The sequence below is a fragment of the Rhinopithecus bieti genome, unplaced genomic scaffold (assembly GCF_001698545.2).
Source record: "Rhinopithecus bieti isolate Rb0 unplaced genomic scaffold, ASM169854v2 scaffold_78620, whole genome shotgun sequence".
Classification (NCBI taxonomy): Eukaryota; Metazoa; Chordata; class Mammalia; order Primates; family Cercopithecidae; genus Rhinopithecus; species Rhinopithecus bieti.
In genome coordinates this window covers 278,973-299,642 of record NW_016829908.1, presented here as the reverse complement: position 1 = coordinate 299,642, position 20,670 = coordinate 278,973, and the positions used below count along the sequence as shown (strand labels likewise).

At 37.4% G+C, this 20,670-nt stretch overlaps 1 protein-coding gene across 1 annotated transcript in view; it reads right to left on the bottom strand.

Annotated features, from left to right (window-relative positions):
- The window catches only part of SLC35A3 (solute carrier family 35 member A3), a 50,987-nt gene that overhangs the window by 4,370 nt on the left and 25,947 nt on the right, over positions 1 to 20,670 (bottom strand). The window contains exons 4-6 of the mRNA XM_017865137.1: positions 12,729 to 12,851; positions 8,352 to 8,524; positions 1,600 to 1,746 (exon numbers count right to left, since the gene is read on the bottom strand). Coding sequence (XP_017720626.1) covers positions 1,600 to 1,746; positions 8,352 to 8,524; positions 12,729 to 12,851 — 443 coding nt within the window. The remainder of the gene's footprint in view (positions 1 to 1,599; positions 1,747 to 8,351; positions 8,525 to 12,728; positions 12,852 to 20,670) is intronic.

Here is a 20,670-nt window from a genome sequence, read left to right as displayed (position 1 = left end):
AGCTCCGCCTCCCGGGTTTACGCCATTCTCCTGCCTCAGCCTCCCGAGCAGCTGGGACCACAGGCGCCCGCCACCTCGCCCGGCTAGTTTTTTGTATTTTTTAGTAGAGACGGGGTTTCACCGTGTTAGCCAGGATGGTCTCGATCTCCTGACCTCGCGATCCGCCCGTAATCCGCCCGTCTCGGCCTCCCAAAGTGCTGGGATTACAGGCTTGAGCCACCGCGCCCGGCCAAGGTTCATTTAAAAAAAAAAAAAAAAAAAGGTATGATTTTAAAGTAAAATCTAAAAATCTGCAAGGTGCAAACATTCTCAAAGTACATTAAAGCACATGATTTCCTCATCTTATGAACAGGGAATACGATTAAGATTACAAAATTAAGATATAAGTGCTCATTGTTAGTCTAAGTCTCACTAGCTAAGTGATTCATTTCCATACCAAGCTGAAAATAGAAATGCTTTTAAATTTTTATCTCATAAGAACTACAAATCTCAACATGTATGTTCCAGACCTATTGTCTAGATTGCTAGAAAAGAACTAAAACCGTCAATGTTCAATATAAAAGTATAAAAGGATATTATATTTTTATAGTGCCAAATTCCATCCATAATCCAATTTCATTCTCAAAAACACAAATGAGTTCGGCGCAGTGGCATATGACTATAATCCCAGCACTCTGAGAGGCAGAGGTGGGAAGATTGCTTAAGGTAAGAAGTTCAAGATCAGCCTGGGCAACAAAGCACATCTGTAGTCCCAGCTACCCGGGAGGCTGAAGCAGGAGGATTGCTTGAGCCCAGGAGTTTGAAGCTGCATTGAGCTACGACCATGCCACTACACTGCAACCTGGGTGACAAACTGAGATCCTGTCTCAAAAATATAAACATATAAATAATAAAGTAATAAATAAATAAAAGATCCTTGGGAGATTCCAAAGTTTAGAGGTTGAGAAAATCAGGAGAAGAGTAAAGTTGGAGGAAAACCAAGAGTGGTGTCCTGGAAACAATTAAAATATAATCCCACTAGTCTGGGATTATAAATTAAACAAAATACTAGAATTTTCAATGATGTCTGTAATGGATATTCATTACACTCAATTTTTCCTGATGCTATCTCCTCCCTTAGCATCCATAAAACTACAGAGTCCTGGGTCTTCTTCCTCACTTATAACTCCTCCTGCAATTCCTTTCCAGTTTGATCTTCCTGCTACCACCTAATTGAGTTTCCTCATGAACCACATTCTCTATATAAACTATCTTCTTCAAGGAAGTCATGTAAATTCCGTATTTTAAAAATGTCATTACATGACGTATTTTTATGACTTTATATGACTTATTAACTTTTTTATATCACTTTTTTTTACTTTGCAGGGAAAATATTCACATCTATTTATTGGGAAAATTCTGGCCAGTCAAATTTGCATAAAAAACTTTTCAGAAGAAGACTCTTTCATGACTTTAATTTGAAATATTTTTAAAACATAGTTAAATAAATTTTTAAAATTATATTTCAATGCTTCTTCAAATTTATCAGATCACCTTACGGAGAATTCTAATTTTTCTATATACTTTTGGGGATTAAAAAAATAGAAAAGAATATTTTACCTGGTTGGCACAAAATCTTGAAGCCAAAAATAGGAGATCAATGTTGATAATATTATCGATAAAGAAGTTGCAAATCCTTTTAAAATATTATCTGCATACTTAATAACAGCAGCTATTACAAGGCCTCCAAGTGCCTGCAGAAGTTTTAAAAAAATATTTTTTTAAAACACACATATAAAACTGCATTTCAAAACAATTTCATTACTTAATAAAACTTTAAGCTTTTGTCCTATAAATTCAATCCCATTATAGTAAGGGATTTATTTTAAACATCTCTCACAACAAATAGACTTACAGGCTTTGTTCAATAGCCCTCTTCTTTCAAAAGGCATTTAATAAAAGTAACTACCAGGATAATCTGCAGTTTGTTATAATGAAGTTTGACCATATTACAAATAAAATGTCTATCATTATCCAATTTAGTAATTAAACATCACTTGTTTGGACAAACATGAGAGGGCTGGTCACTTTGAATAGTGAAATATTTTTACTTTTGAGTAAAATTAGTAATCAGAGTCATTTTATAGCCTTTCAATAGCCTCTTAATTTGGCTTTTTTCCTATAGTTTCTCCCCTTTCAATTCCACCTCTTATTACTCTCAGATGAAGTTTTCTAAGGCACAATTTTAATTGTGCTTTTTCTTTAAGACTGTAGAAAGAACTTTCTACCTAATCCCTCTCAAATTCCCAATTGTGGCTACTTTAATAATGAGGTTTTACTATACTACACAGTTCTGCTTTCTGCCAAAGACTACTTATCATTTTCCAAATCTGGGTTACCTACTGTAACAACTTTCAAAACACCTCTTCTATGATGGAAGCTTTATTTAGAGAAAGTCATAAATTATGCCAGTTGAGCTTACTACAAATTAATGTTTCAGTCCCAATATTTCTTGGCAATGTTGTCATTCATCTGTTTACTCCCTATTGAATCCTTCATACCAGTTATACCAAACATTTTTTATTTTTCTCATATCTTCAGCCCCTTTTTAAGGGAAGGGGGCTTCTTCTCTTTGCTGGAATAACATACATCATACATAAACTCTCTTGACTCACCCTATCTCCGCTTCAAATTTTCTTTTAGTTATTTTTTTCAAATTTTCACTTATCCTTGTCTCCTTTTCTGCTATCTTAAAAATAGAAGTATCCGGCCGGGCGCGGTGGCTCACGCCTGTAATCCCAGCACTTTGGGAGGTCAAGGTGGGTGGATCACGAGGTCAGGAGATCGAGATCATCCTGGCTAATATGGTGAAACCCCGCCTCTACTAAAAATACAAAAATTAACTGGGCGTGGTGGCACATGCCTGTAATCCCAGCTACTCAGGAGGCTGAGGCAGGAGAATCACTTGAACCTGGGAAAAGGAGGTTGCAGTGACACAAGATCGTGCCACTGCACTCCAGCCTGGTGACAGAGCTAGACTCCATCTCAAAAATAAATAAATAAATAAATAAATAAATAAATAAAAATAGAAGTATCCTACCTGCTTTTAAAACACAACTATCCTTTGCCACCTTCACCTTCCTTTCTGGAGCCTTGCTTCTTAGGCTTCAAATATCTCTAGAAGAATAGGAGGCTCTAAGGATAGTGACTTGTGTCTTCATTTTTATATCCTCTAGAATTCTCCATATGTATTTTTTAAAGATGTAATTAATTACTCAACCCTTGAACAATTCCAAGCTATATATAAACTGAATTTGACAGACGTTTTCCAATATGTAACTACAATATGAGGCTATGAATTGTCACAATTAAACATCCAGATCTGCTTCTTGGGTCTTAATGGCTGACCCAGACTCCCTGTACAATGATAAGACTTATAGAAAAATCCAAAGTTATATTTGCCTTAAGCTTCAACTCTTTTATTCTTAAACCCATATTTTCATTATGTTACATTTAAATACCACAAAGTTCATTAAAGATCCCTTTTCAAAATAAGATTCCATTACAGCATTAAGATCACTTCTATTCTAACTTCCTTGAAGAAACTAGATACGAGAGCACTAACAGTAGTGACCTTTTCCCCTCACATCAGCATATCAGGAGCTACTTTGATTCTCCTCCCAGGTTCAAGCAATTCTCCTGCCTCAGCCTCCTGAATAGCTGGGACTACAGGTGCTTGCCACCACGCCTGGCTAATTTTTTGTATTTTTAATAGAGACAGGGTTTCACTGTGTTAGCCAGGATGGTCTCGATCTCCTGACCTCGTGTACTCCCTGCCTTGGCCTCACAGAGTGCTAGGATTACAGGTGTGAGCCACACGCCCAGCCAAAATTAGATTATTTTTTAAAATTTTTACTTGGTTTTGTATACTTAACAAAAGTATACTTAGTTTATGACTATAAGACAAAGACATACAAATGTAAAAAGACAAAGACAGAATATAAAAAATAACAGACATTATCAACTTTGGAGCACTAAAATAATACAATGCACAAATTAGATGATTACATGGCTAGCCCATTCAAATATGTGCAAATTGCTCACATTTGGAATATGTCATTGTTCTTCCACCTTCCTCTTGCTAGATCTAGATTTTCATATATTCACATTGGTACATACATATATAAAAGCTCAGGCAGGGAGTACAGCATTTTTCCTTATTAAGAAGTTTCGAGAGTGGGCACAGTGGCTCATGCCTGAAATCCCAGCACTTTGAGAGGGCAAAGCAGGAGAATCATTTGAGCCCAGGAGTTTAAGACCCGCCCAGGCAACGAAGCAAAACTCTATCTCTACAAAAAAATTTTAAAATTAGCTAGGTGTGGTGGTGCACGCCTGTAGTCCTGGCTACTCAGGTGGCTGAGGTGGAACGATCACTTGAGCCCAGAAGTTTGATGTTACAGTGAGCTATGATTCTACCACTGCATTCCAGTCTGAGCAAAACAGCGAGACTGTCTCTAGAAAGTAAATAAAATTTTGTTTTGAAAGTATAACTAATAACTAATATCCAAAAAATCACAGCTAAGAAACAGTCACAGAAAACATTAGATTCTGTGTTACTGAAGCTTCACTGCTAGAGAAAGTCAACTTGGTAAGAGCAGAAACTGTCTTGTTCATGTTGAATCTCACCTCAAAAACATAGTCTATCACATGACTATTGGAATAAGAGACTCCCGGAAGCACTGCTAGGCTATAAATAAAGAAATTCATGCTGACAGGGACCGCTTTTTATGGGTAGCCTTTGAAATATATGCAGTTAAAGAGTGCAAGGGTAAAGCAATTTTTAAAAATGAAGTCATAACTAATCAAAGTATTCCACAATAGAAAGGAAGTGAAAAGAATGTGAAATGCTCTAAAATTCCATTTAAGTCAGCTCTATCCTTTTAATGTCTAATTTCAAACATGAAATTAATGCTGGCATATAATTTCCAAAGCACATCTGATGGTATTTTACATGATGGTATTATATATAAAATATGTACGTGTGTATATATATACACACACACACATATAAAACACCATCAGAAGAGTTTTATATATAACATATATATATATATACAAAATATGTATATTTTGAGACAGGATTTCACTCTGTCACTCAGCAGGCTGGAGTGCAGAGGCACAATCACAACTCACTGCAGCCTCGACTTCTTGGACTCACGCGATCCTCCCACCTCAGCCTCCCAAGTAGTTTGGACCACGGGCACACGCTACCACACCTGGCTAATTTTTGTTTTTTTTTGTTGTTATTGTTTTCTGTACAAAGTTTTGTAGTGTTGCTCAGGCTGGTCTCTAATTCCTAAGCTCAAACAATCCACCTGCCTCAGCCTCTCAAAGTGCTGGGATTACAGGCGTGAGCCACCGCATCCAGCCTTACACATATATATATTTTTTAAGAAACAGGGTCTCACTATGTTGCTCAGATCTCAAACTCCTGGTTCTCAAGCAATCCTCCCATCTCAGCCTCCCAAGTATCTGGGATTAGAAGCACAAGCCACCACATCCAGTAAAGTTTTTTAATTTATGAAAGAAAGACTTCGTAATTACCAAAAAAGTATACATTATAGAAGGATACATACATGTCATACATGTCAGCATGAACAGGTCTACTGCATTCTAACAGTTGCATAATATTCCTTTGTATGGATTATAAAAGCAAATATGTATGTATCAGCATGTAACAGGAATTATTCTAAGTGCTTCCTGTATGTTAACTGACATACAACACTATGAGGTAGATGTCTATTTTATAGATGAAGAAACTGAAGCACAGAGAGGTTACATAACTTGCCCAAGTTCACACTACTGGTGCTCACACTACTATCTTTGTGCTCTTATAGGATAGATCCTTATCCAGACTTGGAATTCTTACATTACAGCCTACACATATTTAAAATTTTAGCAAATATACCAAATATTCCCAAATTGAAATCCAACATGGTTATATCAATCTATACTCCTAGGAACAATAGGTAATAGAGGTCCTGCTTCTCTATTGCCTAGCTAAAATTGGATCTTATCATGTTAATCTTTGACAATTTGATGTTTGAAAAATGCTATTACATTGTTTTAATTTGTTCTTATAATTATGAATTGTGATAAGCAATTATTTAAGTATCTTTTCAAAAACATTAAGTCTGTTACCATTTTTTTTCTATGAGCATTAGAGCTTATGAGGTCACCAAATAATAAGAAATCCATGAAGCACATTAGAACCATGAATTCTGATATGTCTTCCATTTTTATCTTACAATTCAAGAAAAGTTTAGGCAAATCACACAAACCTTGATTATTTCTTTTTCTCTGATATTGTATTTTATATAAATAGTTGACATTTATTAGTGCTCACTATATGTAAGACACTTTGTTCTCGGCTCACTGCAACCTCCGCCTCCCAGGTTCAAGCGATTGTCCTGCCTCAGCCTCCAGAGTAGCTGGGATTACAGGTGCCCGCCACCATGCCTGGCTAATTTTTGTATTTTTAGTAGAAATGGGGTCTCATCATGTTGGCCAGGCTGGTCTTGAACTCCTGACCTCAAGTGATCCACCAGCCTCAGCCTTCCAAAGTGCTGGGATTACAGGTGTGAGCCACCGCACCTGGCCTAGACACTTTATTCTAAACACTTCACATGTAGTAATTTCATTTAATCCTCATAGTAATATATGAGATAGGTAGTATAATTTAGAACACTTTGCAGATGAGGAAAGTGAAGCAGAGAAAGAAGTAACTTCCCTAAGGTCACATAGGTGGTAAGTGATGAAATCAGGATTTGAGTGGTCTGATTTCAAAACTAAGTATTCTTAACCCCTCTGCTATAGACATATTATTTCTGAAATGGTGAATTAAACTGCTTAATGCTTTTCATGCCTGTGAGCTTACCGTCTCTAGACAAATGAAAGAAGCTAATAAAATTTTGCTTTAAAAATATTTACCTTGAATGTTCTTAAGGAAAAAAAAAAACTTGACACATTTCTACAAATTTTGCAGAGAAACTTAAAGAAATCCTATGTGATTAAAATGAAGGTGCAATCTGTTATTACATTACTTGAAAACAGCTGGAAGGATGAACTGTAATAAAATTTGGAAGATTTGACATAAAATATAGGCCATTAGGAGTACAGACAATTTAGGGCCTAGAAGGGCCTGTATGACTGCTGATCAAGATAGACATGGTACAACAGAGCCACACTACCTGGATTCAAATACTGAGTCCATTACTTACCAGTAATGTGAACTTGGGCAAGTTATTTAACCTCTCTGCACTTTAGTTTCCTTATGTATAAAATGGTATATGGACAGGAAAAAAAAAAAAATAGTGGTTTCAAAGGTAAACCTCAAAGTCACAAAGACAAAAGCTTAAAATAGAATGTGTTGATTTGCAGATGAGCTGCTTTTCACATGGGCAGTTCTATATGACATCATCCAAAATGAATGTATGCCAGGAATACTAAATGCTGGAATCTTTGTAGGGGGATTTAAATATTACAATACTAAAAGAAGTTTAAATATTTGTTCAAAGGCTTCAGTATAAGAGATTTTTTTTTCTTTTAAACTATTTACCTTCAGTTAGAAAAATGCTGCAGTATTTAAGAGCTAAACCATAACATTTTAAAATAAAACAGCACATAAGATTTTAAAACAGAGGCCAGGCACGGTGGCTCATGCCTATAGTCCCAGCGCGCGTTGGGACTATAGCGCTTTTGGGTGGATCACCTGAGGTCAGGAGTTCAAGACCAGCCTGGCCAACATGGTAAAACCCCGTCTCTACTAAAAATACAAAAATTAGCTAGGCGTGGTGGTGGGCACCTGTAGTCCCAGCTACTCTGGAGGCGGAGGCAAGAAAATCACTTGAACCCGAGCAGTGAGCTCAGATCGTGCCACTGCACTCCAGCCTGGGCAAAAAGAGTGACATCCCATCTCAAAAAAAAAAAAAGATCTTAAAACAGGGACAAAAAAAAATCATCATTTCAAACTTCCTTAATTATTTTAATCATCCTTTCCAGGAATAAAATATGTAAGTTATTTGCAAAACCTTCTGGGAAAGAAGTGGCAACCAAGGATAAAGTTACTAAGGCTCTAAATAGTGAAGACAGAAATGGGCTACATATACCTTTATGTCACAGATCTAAGTTTTTTATATTCTTAAATAAAAGGTGTTCATTTAAAATAAAATGTTTTAAAAGACAAGAACATTGCCAGATACTTGGATCAATAGCAGATTTTATGCAAGGCTCATTTATTTAAAGATGTATAGACATCTTTAAATATAACAATATAATCACTTTTAAAAATAATATGAGAAAACATTTAAAACTTACCAAGCTGAATATTTCTTATCCAAACTGATTGTTTTGTTTCTTTTAAGATTTTCTCAAAGTAAACCCCAGCAAAGCCACTTGAAAAACATGCTGTGAGAACTGCCATGAGTCCTACAAACTGAGAACCAGCTGAAAGTTCCTTAGAGTCAAGCTGAGAATCTGAGGGCCACTAAATAAGAAGAAAAGTAAAATTGCAGTTTAATTCCTATAACATTTTACATAAACATATTGAGAGTCCACTCTTAGACCATAACCTAAAAATGCAACCAATATCATTTTGGGGATTCCAAAGGAGAGCTTTAAACATAAAACCTTACAATCATTTGATTTTTTTCCTCACAGTGATAATATATTACTATTATAACTTATACTTTCAAAAAGTACCTTAGAAATAATAAATATTTTACATTTCATCTCTTACAGAGACCAATGTTACCTTGAGATAATTCCTTAAAGTTTAATTTATTAAAAAGCACCATCTCAAATATAGGTAGAAGAAAGGAGGAGAATCTCACATCCCCTCTGCTGTATCAGCAAAAGTAGAGATCAGCTGGAAAGTGGTGTGCTAAATCAAGCATAATAAAGGGAAGCTGTTGGGAGGTGAACCCCAAACACTGTCAGGAAAAGATAGTCTATCAGACAGTGAAGGAAAACTCTGAGTACAAGACACTGGAAAATGAAATGTGTTGGAAGGGACTCCAGGATCATTGCACCAGGGATGGTACCCCCTGGCTTAGATGTTACCCTTAATCTAATCAATTGATATCCTATAACTACTGTTAAATTTTCTTTTGCATCTATTTTTTCCCTCCTCAGTTTGATCTTCTACTAGTTGGACTTCTTTTTTGAGACATGGTCTCACTCTGTCACCCCGACTGGAGTGCAGTGCATGATAACAGCTCACTGCAGCCTCAACTTCCCTGCACTCAGGTGATCCACCTTAGCTTCCCCAGTAGCTGGGACTACAGCTGCACACAACCACACCCAGTAAATTTCTGTATTTTTTGTAGAGACAGGGTTTTGTCATGTTGCCCAGGATGGTCTCAAACTCCTGGGCTCAAGCAATCTGCCTGCCTTGGCCTCCCAAAGTGCTAGGATTGTGGGTGTAAGCCACCACATCCAACCTAGCTGGACTTCTTAAAGCCATTTTTCCTTCTGAAACTGTACTTTTCATAGCTACCAAAGACTTTTTAATCAATATGTTAACTAATTTTTAATAATAAAATTGTTCATTCTCTATTCAGCTTGCCTTCACCACAGAATTAACACTACTGACTACTCATTCCTTACCTCTTGAAATGACCTGCTCTTTTCCGTGTTCTCTTCTACAATCTTTATATTTATTCTAGTCAACAGACCCTTTCGATGATAGAAATGTTCTGTATCTTCACCCTCAATAGGGTCATCACTATCTTTAAGTGGCTACTGAGAACTTGAAATGTGGGTAGTGCGACCAAGGAACTGAAATTTTAATTTAATTTTAACTAATTAAATTTAAATAGCTACATATGGCTTGTGGCTACCTTATTGGACAGTGCAGTGCTACAGCATATTTATAGGAATCCCCTCTACCCTGGAGAGCTGATTCACAGAAGCACTGACATCTCTTCTGAGCTCAAATCCAAAATTTTCAGTTGCTGCTATCCAGAAACTTATCTTCTCAAAGCCAATGTGACTAAAATGTACCCATCCCTCTTCAAAGCAAACATACCTTTTGATACCTTTGTCTCTATTAAAAATGCAACCATTCAAACTTAAGTTTCTTAATCTCCTTGCTCTCCATTCTCTATGATATTTATTAGTCTAACACTCATACTGATTCTTCCCTTGGAACAACTCTTACATCACTCCTGTGGGACATTCCAATCCATTAACCTGACAGTTTAGGTCATTGTCATGCTTTCTAATTCCTCTCCATTCCTTCAGTCTTTCTCCCGACCAATCTGCCCTGCATGCCTATAGGAGTTCTCTGATATGCCTCTCTCCCTTCCAACTCTCCAGTGAGGCCTTACAGCCGAAAGCAGTCAAGCCTAAGCTTCTGACTCAATACTGAAGACCACATATAATCTAGGACCAATTTGTATTTTGTAATTTCATCTCTCACCATATCTTTGTCAATTATTTGTTCCAATCAAAGAAGATTATTATCACTCCTTAACTTATCTTGTGCTTATCCACAGATCAACATCTGTATTTTTTTTTAACATACCTTTTATGTAATACTTTTTCTGCTGTTTCCAACCTACTGAAACACAAATAGTGAAAAGTTTTAAGAAGATTTGGTTCTGGCTCTGCCACTACTAGATTGGGATCATAAGCAATTTCATTAACCTCTCTGAGCCTCAATAACTCCTTTGTAAGTTGGGACGAATAATATATCTACCTTAAACAGTTGGGTATAACATGAGATTATAAAGGATAACCACCAAGTGGGACACCTGGCACATAAGTACTCAGTATGCAAATTTCATTATAATTATTACCTTTCAACACCTAATTTAACTCCAATATCATCCTTGAAGATTTCCCAGGAGTCATCTGTACTTACAGGCTATAAAATCAGTTGACAACTAATCATGTAAAAACAAATATCATTTGTTTTTCCTGATCTTAAACTGTGTTTTGAGTCTTGCTAATTAGGCACTATGAATGGAAGGAGCAGTGAAACACAGCTGCTGCCTTCTAGGAATTTAAGTTGTAGGGGTAAACAGACATACAAATGAGCATTTAACTATAATATAAATACTTTGGAAAAGATATGTACAAAGTACTATGGTGGTAGAGAAGAAGGCATAAATGTTATGCCTGTGATGTTATGTCTCAGCTGAGTCTTAAAGGTAGGAGTTAGCCAGGCAAAGAAAGGGGAGAAGGCATTGCAGGCACAAGAGAAAGAATGGATAAATGCTCAGCTGTGCAAAATAGCCCCTACAAGCAGCTCAGTTGTAGCAATTCAGAGTGTGAAGTACGCAGCAGAAGAAATGAGTCTGGAACTGTAGGTACATTTCAGAAGGTCCAGTGTGTCACACTAATCACTCTGAGCTTTATCCTATAGGTCTGTGTTCCTGAAGCTTCAGTTATTTGCCTATCATTTTAATGGTTTTGTCAAACTCATGTTCCACCTGAACTATTAATAACTTTCTAATTTAAAATACCTTACTGTTTGAAACAATGCCTACTTTAGCTTACCCTAAGCAATATTTATGAAAATATGAATTTGATACACCACTTATACTTTTGTAACACTCATTTAAAATAAATATTAAAAATATTAGCCTGGGCACGTTGGCTCACACCTGTAATCCTGGCACTTTAGGAGGCCGAGGCGGGTGGATCACGAGGTCAGGAGTTCGAGACAAGCCTGGCCAACATAGTGAAAGCCCATCTCTACTAAAAAGTACAAAAAATCAGCCAGGCGTGGTGGCAGGCACCTGTAATCCCAGCTACTTGGAAGGCCGAGGCAGGAGAATCGCTTGAACCCAGGAGGTGGAGGTTGCATTGAGCTGAGATTGTACCACTGCCTTCCAACCTAGGACAAAGTGAGACTCCATCTCAAAAAAAAATTAAAAATTTATTCACGATATGAATACCACACTTCAGGGAAAGTGATGACATGAACTGAGGAATTATCAGGATATAAGTATTAATAAAACCTTCCATCAGAACAAGTATCACTGAGGACTAAAAATAATAATAATAATAATAAATAATAAGGCCAGGTGCGGTGGCTCACATCTAACACTTTGGGAGGCTGAGGCAGAATGATCACTTCAGCCCAGAAGTTTGATACTAGCTTGGGAAACATAATGAGACCCCGTCTCTATATAAATTTTTTTAAAAAGTAAAAAAAAATTAAAATTAACACCCCCCCCCCCCCAGAATAGATGAAATCTCCAAAAATAAAGGTATACCTTAGAAGAAATAACAAACCTGCAGCAACCCCAGTATTTAAAGGGAGTCTCACAGAAGAGATCCCTATGAAGAAAACCAACAAGGAATCATTAGAAAGATAAAAGAACCAGGAAAAAACGGTATCGTGAAGCTGATAGAAAATAAAAAGGGAGTGGTTAATAATCTCAAATGCTACAGATATCTAGCAAAAATCAACTGCATTTCTTTAAAATGCAGTGTCTTATTTCCCTAATTAGAATGGGTCATTTCTGTAGGTAATATAATTTTATTTTGATTAATTCCTCTGTATTACTTACACTCCCAACGTAGTATGTCACACAAAGGAAGCCCTCAAAACATATGTTAGTTGTGGTGAATAACATTTGCTGGCTTCAACAAGCAATAGAACCATGTTCTCCACACAAAATAAATAAGGTTTTGAAACCACGATAAAGATAAAAAAAATACTTATCTTGAATAGTTACCTGTACAAAAGCAACTCCTGTCATCAAAATTACTAGGGACAGCCACTGGTATACACCCAATTTTTTACTAAGCATTGACACAGAAAATAATGCTGTTGTAAGAATTTTCAACTGATACGTGACCTGAAAAAGAAAACAGTAATATTATTAATGTTTGCTTGTTTGTTTGTTCCTTAAGAGTACTATTAGAAATGTATTTTAAGGACTATGGCAGCATGCCTGGTGGTTGCACCTGGCTGGGAACTGGGATCTAAAGCTTCAGTTAATGCCAGTCTCAGGAATCTGTACTATGTACCAGAGAGCTTTGGACACTTTAGGCAATAATGCAAAATGAATTAAACTTTCTTATTGTAAATTAGGTTGCAACAGGCAAGCAAAGACAAAATTGTCTCCATAGCCACTGCCACTCTTGCAGATACACAAGCATGCAATCTAGGAGCCTGGGTATCAACCTGCCCCACCTGCCACAGAGAGCACCTGTGCAGACCATCCAGGGGCCTGAGGACAAGCCTGCCCCACCCACCACTGCTTGCACAGGCCTCCAGGGACTTGAAAACGAGCCTGCTCTGTTTACTGCCCATGTATGCCTCCTGGGGGCTAGCGACTGACCTGAACAACCTGTTGCTACCACTGCTGGCACCCACCCACGCACACAAACTGGGGGCCTGAACATTGGATTGCCCAGCCCTATGCTTTCACCACTGGCACTCATGTACACCGCTTGGGGACCCAAGATTGGCCTACTGCTGCTCCTGCTACTGCCAATGCCACACACGCCACTCAAGAACTGGAAGACCCACCCACCTGCCCAGCCCACTGCTGCCTCCAGCAGCACTAAAACAAGCTGCTGGGAGGCCCAAGGCCCAGCCACCTGAACCTACCACTGCTAGTATCTGCATATACCTCCTGGGGACCCAAGAACCAGCATACCTGGTCCATCACTGCCACCACTGGAGCCTGCCTGGCATCCCCATCCCCAACAAAGCCTTGTCACAGCCTCCACTAACAACTTCAGTTGAAGCCACTGAGGAACCAGACAGACCCCACTGACGTTGATTATAGCCAAAGAAATCATATAGAGACTACATATTATTGCACGCACCCAGGATCAAAGCCAAAGCACCCTACCCAACCAACGTTATGCATATAGGAAAATGTCTTTCCCTATGAAAGCTATCTATAAAACTGGAAGAAGTTATTGTTATACCAGATGCAAAGATATCAATGTAAAGACACAAGAAACATGAGAAAGCAAGGAAATATGACACCTCCAAAGGGACACAATAATTCTCCAGTAACACATCCCAATGAAAAGAAAACATGAAAGGTCTGGAAAGAACTCAACATAATGATATCTAGAAAGTTTAGTGAGATACAAGAGAACATAAGCGGACAATATAAACAAAATAGGAGAACAATTCATCATCTAAATGAAGTATTCAACAAAGAGATATCATAAAGAAGAACTACACAAAAATCATAGAACTTAAGAATTCAATAAATGAAATAAAAAATCCAATCAAGAGCTTCAGTGTTAGACTAGATGAAACAGAATAAAGACTTTCATAAGCCAGTCACATAAAAAAAGGAGAAAAAAGAATGAAAAAGCCTAGAGTCAACCCAAAAAGATCTTCACCAAAGTACATTATAGTCAAACTATCAAAAGTCAAAAGACAAAGAGAGAATCCTAAAAACAGCAAGAGACAGGCATCAAGTTACATATAAGGGAATCTTCATCAGTCTTAACAGCAGATTTTTTAAGACAAACATTATAGGCCAGGAGAGAATTAGATGATATACTCAAAATGCTGAAAGAAAAAAACACTGCCCAATAAAAATACCACACACAGTGAAACTATTGTTAAAAAATGAATGCAAGCTGGGCCCAGACTGGTCTTGAACTCCTGAGCTGAAGTGATACTCCCACCTCTGCCTCCCAGAGTGCTAGGATTACAGGCGTAAGCCACTGCACCTGACCAAAAGGTGAATTTTTAAAGGCTTTTGTTTTAAATGGAAACCAACAAAGACAAGGAGAATAAGAGAAGAGACAAAACATAAAATTTTGAAAGCTAGAAATCATTTGGATGAGTGGTAAATAAGTTAGAAGACCAAGAAAACTGAATACTAAACTGACAATGAAAAAACTGAGAACCAGTTGGGCACAGCGGCTCATGCCTGTAATCCCAGCACTTTGGGGGCCGAGGCAGGTGGATCACTTGAGGTCAGGAGTTCGAGACCAGCCTGGCCAACATGATGAAACCCAGTCTCTACTAAAAATACAAAAATTAGCAGGGCGTGGTGGTGTGCACCTGTAATCTCAGTTACTCAGGAGGCTGAAGCAGGAGAATCGCTTGAACCTGGGAGGCAGAGGTTATAGTGAGCTGAGATCATACCACTGCACTCCAGCCTGGGCAACAGAACATCAAAAAAAAAAAAGAATGCAAAGCCAGGCATGGTAGAGTGTGACTGAGGTCTAGCTACCTGGAAGGATGAGGCAGGAGGACAAATTGAGCCCAGGAGTTTGATACTGTAGTGAACCATAATTGTGCCTGTGAACAGCCACTGCACTCCAGCCTGGGAAGCATAGCAAGACATCTCTCTTTTAGAAAATAAAAAATAAATATAAATAAATTTTTTAAAATTAAAAAACAGGTAAATAAATTTTAAAAAATATAATGAAAGATAAAGTCTTTCCTAGATAAGGAAAAACTGAGGAAATTAATCACCACTAAACCAGCCATATAAGAAATGCTGGCCAGGCGCTGTGGCTCATGCCTGTAATCCCAGCACTTTGAGAGACCAAGGCGGGAGGATCACGAGGTCAGGAGATGGAGAACATCCTGGCTAATATGGTGAAACCCCATCTCTACTAAAAATACAAATAATTAGCCAGGCGTGGTGGCGGGCACCTGTAGTCCCAGCTACTCCGGAGGCTGAGGCAGGAGAATGGCGTGAACCCGGAGGCGGAGCTTGCAGTGAGCCAAGATCATGCTACTGCACTCCAGCCTGGGCGACAAAGCGAGACTCTGTCTCAAAAAAAAAAAAAAAAGAAAGAAAGAAAAGAAAAGAAAAAAGAAAAAGAAATGCTTAGGCCAGGTGCCTGTAATCCCAACACTTCGGGAGGCCGAGGCAGGCAGATCTCTTAAGCTCAGGAGTTTGAGACCAGACTGGGAAACATGATGAAACCTCGTCTCTAAAAAAATACGAAAGTTAGCCGGGCATGGTGGTGTGCACCGGTAGTCCCAGCTACTTGGGAGGCTGAGGGAAGATGGCTTGAGCCTGGGAAGCAGAAGTTGCAGTGCGCCGAGACTGTGCCCCTGCACTCTAGCTTGGGTGATAGAGCCAGATCTTGTCTCAAAAACAAACAAAGAAAGTGCTTACAGGAGTCCTGCACTTGAAAGTCAGTATCTACCATGATAAAAACACATGAAAGTATAAAACTCACTGGAAAACCAGATACACAAATAACAAAGATAAAGAAGTCAAACATTAACACTACAGAAAACCAACAAGAAAACAACTGACAAAATGATAGGAATAATCTCCATGTATCAATAATAACTGTGAATGTAAATAAATTTCCCACATAAAAGATATGGACTGGCAAAATGGACTTAAAAAACCATAAGTTAACTACACACTACCTACAAGAAATGCAGTTCACCTGTAAAGACAAACATAAACTAAAAGTAAAGGGGTAGAGGGATATTCCCTGCAAACAGAAACAAAAAATGAGCAGAAATAGCTATACCTATGTAAAATAGACTTTAGGTCAAAAACGGTAGAAACAGACAAAGAGGTAATTATATAATGATAAAGGGATCAACTCAACAAGACTGTAGAGCAATTCTAAATATATATACACTCAACACTGCAGCACCTAGATATATTAAGCAAATATTGGTAGCTCTAAAGAGAGAGAGAGACTCCAATACAGTAACAACTGGGGACTTCACAATCTCACTCTCAGTATTGCACAGACATCATCTAGAAAGAAAATCAACAACAACAAAAATTAGAGCATTTAAACTACACTTTATACCTAATGGAACTCCCAGATATTCACAAAACACTTCATCTAACAGTTGCAGAATGCACATGCTTCTCATCGGCACATGCAGCATTCTCCAGAATAAAATATATATTAGGCCACAAATCTCAACAAATTTTTAAAAGTTGAAGTCATATCAAGTATCTTCTCAGACCAAAACAGAAAATTTTCTTTTTTTCCTTTTCTTTTTTTTTTTAGATGGAGTTTCAAACTTGTTGCCCACGCCATTGAGTGCAATGGCCACCATGCCTGGCTAATTTTTGTATTTTTAGTAGAGACAGTGTTTTACCATGTTGGCCAGGCTGGTCTCAAACTCCTGATCTCAGGTGATCCACCCGCCTTGGCCTCCTGATGTGCTGGGATCACAAGTATGAGCCACTGTGCCCAGTCTAGAAAAATTTCTTAAAAACAAATATAAATTGGAACACAACATACCAAAACCTATGAGATACAGTAAAAGCAGTGACAAAAGGGAAATTTACAGCAATAAATGCCTACATCAACAAATTAGAAAGATTCACATAAACAACCTAATGTACCTCGAGAAGCTAGAAAAGCAAGAACAAACCAAACCCAAAACTAAAAGAAGGAAAGAAATAATAAAGATGGGCAGGCCAGGCACAGTGGCTCATAGCTAAAATCCCAGCACCTTGGGAGGCCAGGCGGATCACTGGAGGCCAGAAGTTCAAGACCAACCTGGGCAACATAATAAGACCCTGTCTCTACCAAAAAAAAAATTAACCAGGCATGGTAGCACACACCTATATTCTCAGCTATTCAGGAGGCTGAGGTGGGAGGAGGATTTCTTGAGCCCAGGAGGTTGAGGCTGCAGTAAGCTAAGACTGCGCCACGGCACTCCAGTGTGGACAACAAAGTGAGACTGTCTCAAACAAACAACAACAACAAAAGATCAGAACAGAACTAAATGAAATAGATACTAAACAAAAATACGAAGGATGAAATAAAAGAAAAATTGGTTTTGTGAAAAAATAAGTAAAATCAATAAACTACAAACTAACCAAGAAAAAAAGAGGGAAGACCCAAATAAAATCATAAACAAAAAAGGAGACAGTACAGACGATACCACAGAAATACAAATGATCATTAGAGACTATAATGAACAACTACATACTAGCAAACTGAAAAACCTACAAGACATAGATCGATTCCTAGACTCATACAACCTACCAAGATTGAACAAAGAAGAAATTAAAAACCTAAACAGACCAATAACAAGTAACAAGATTCAATCAGCACTTAAAAAGCCTCCCAGAAAAGGAAAGTCCAGGACTGGACAACTTCACTTCTGAATTCTACTGACCTTATAAAGAAGAACTAACACCAATTCTCCTCAAAGTATTCCAAAAAAATCAAATGAAGGGAATTCTTCCTAACTCATCCTGTGAGGCCAGCATTACCCTGATACCACAACCAGACAAGCACACAACAAAAAAGAAAACTACAGCTGAATATTCCTGAATAGAACAATAGAGAACCCAAAAATCCTGAACTAAATATTAATACTAGCAAATCGATTCCAAGAGCACATAAAAAAGATTGTTTACCATAATCAAGCAGGATTTATCCCAAGGATGCAAAGATGGTTTAACATATATGCAAAATCAATAAATGTAATACATCACATCAACAGAATAAAGAATAAAAACCTTATGATCATCTCAATAGATGCAGAAAAAGCATTTGATAAAATTTAAAATATTCCTAGGAACATATCTCAACATAATAAAGGCCATATATGACAAACACACAACTAGTATCATACTGAATGGGGAAAAGCTGGAAGGCTTTCCTTTAAAAACTGGAACAAAATAGGGCAAAAGAGAGAAATAAAAGGCATCCAAACTGGAAAAGAGGAAGTCAAATTGTCCCTCTTTGCAAATGACATGATCTTATATACAGAGGACCCTAAAGATTCCATTAAAAAACTCTTAAAGAGCTGATAAACAAATTCAATTGTTTCAGGATACAAAATCAACATACGAAAATCAGTAGCATTTCTATAAACCAATAACAAGCTAACTGAAAAGAAATAAAGAAAGCAACCTTATTTCCAATAGCTACCCCCCAAAAAAAAATTATAGGAATAAATTTAACCAAGGAAGTAAAAGAGCTCTACAAGAAAAACTACAAAACACGGATGAAAGAAATGGAAGAGGACACAAATAGGAAGATATCCCATGCTTGTGGATTAAAAGAATATTGTTAAAATCACCGTATTACCAAAAACGATCTATGGATTCAGGACAATCCCCATAAAAATACCAATGATACTCTTCAAAGAAACAGAAAAAAACAATCCTAAAATTCACATGGAACCACAAAGACCCTGAATAATAGCCAAAGCAACCCTGAGCAAAAAGAACAAAGCTAGAGGCATCACACTATGACTTCAAAATATACTACAAGGCTATAGTATACAAGACTATGGAATTTGTTTAATAACAGGCACAAAGACCAATGGAACAAAATAGAGAATCCCAAAATACATTTACAAGTTTACAGCCAACTGATTTCTGATGAAGGTGCCAGGAGCATACAACAGAAAAAGGATATCCTCTTCAATAAATGACGCTGAGAAAATTGGATATGAATATGAAGAAAAAGAACACTAGATCCCATCTCTCACCATATTAAAAAAACAACTCAAAATGAATTAAAGACTTAAACATAAGACTGAAAACTATAAAACGACTACTAGAAGAAAACAGAGGAGAAATGTTTCAGGACATTGGTCAGGGCAGATTTTATGGCTGTTATTTCAAAAGCACAGGCAGTGCTTGCTTCAGCAGCACATATACTAAAACTGGAATCATACAGATTAGATTAACATGGCCCCTGCATAAGGATGACAAACAAATTCATGAACTGTTCCATATTTTTAAAAATATACAAATAAATACATAAGAAAAAAAGCACAGGCAATGAAAACAAAAATAGAATAATGGAACTATATTAAACTAAAAAACTTCTGCAAAGCAAAGAAAACAATAAAGAGACAATCTGTAGAATGGGAGAAAATATTTGCACTAATCTTCTGACAAGAAACTAATATCCATAATATATAAAGAACTCCAGAGCATAAGAACAAATAATCCCATTAAAAAGTGAGCAAAGGACCTCAATAATCATTTCTCAAAAGAAGACATACAAGTAGTCAACAGGTATATGAAAAAATGCTCAACATCACTAGTCATCAGGGAAATGCAAATCAAGACCACAGCGACATATCATCCTACCCCCCGTTAGAATAACTATTATCAAAAAGACAAAAAATAACCAGTGCTGGTGAGTATGTGGAGAAAAAGGAGCTCTTGTACACTGCTGCTGAGAATGTAAATTAGTACAGCCTCTATGGAAAACAGTACAAAGCATTCTCAAAAAACTTAAAACAGAACTACCAGACAATCCAGCAATCCCACTACTGAGTATTTATCCAAAGGAAAGGAAATCAGTATATCAAAGGGATACCTCTAGCCCTATATTTATTGCAGCATTGTTCACAATAGCTAAGACATGAACTCAACCTAAGTGTCCATCAATGGATAAATGCATAAAGAAATACTACTCAGATATAACAAGAATGAGATCCTGTCATTTGCAACAAGGATGCAACTGGAGGTCATTATGTTAAGTGAAACAACCCAGGCACAGAAAGACAAATATCATATTTTCACTCACATGTGGGAGCTAAAAAGAAAAAAAAGGAAAAAAAATGTGGGGGTCTCATGGAGATAGAGAGTAGAATGATAGCTACCAGAGGATGGGAAAGATACAAGGGCAGGGGGAGGAATAAAGAGAGATTGGTTATTGGGTACAAAAATTGAGTTAGATAGAAGGAATAAGTTCTAGTGTTAGCAGAGGAAGGGGACT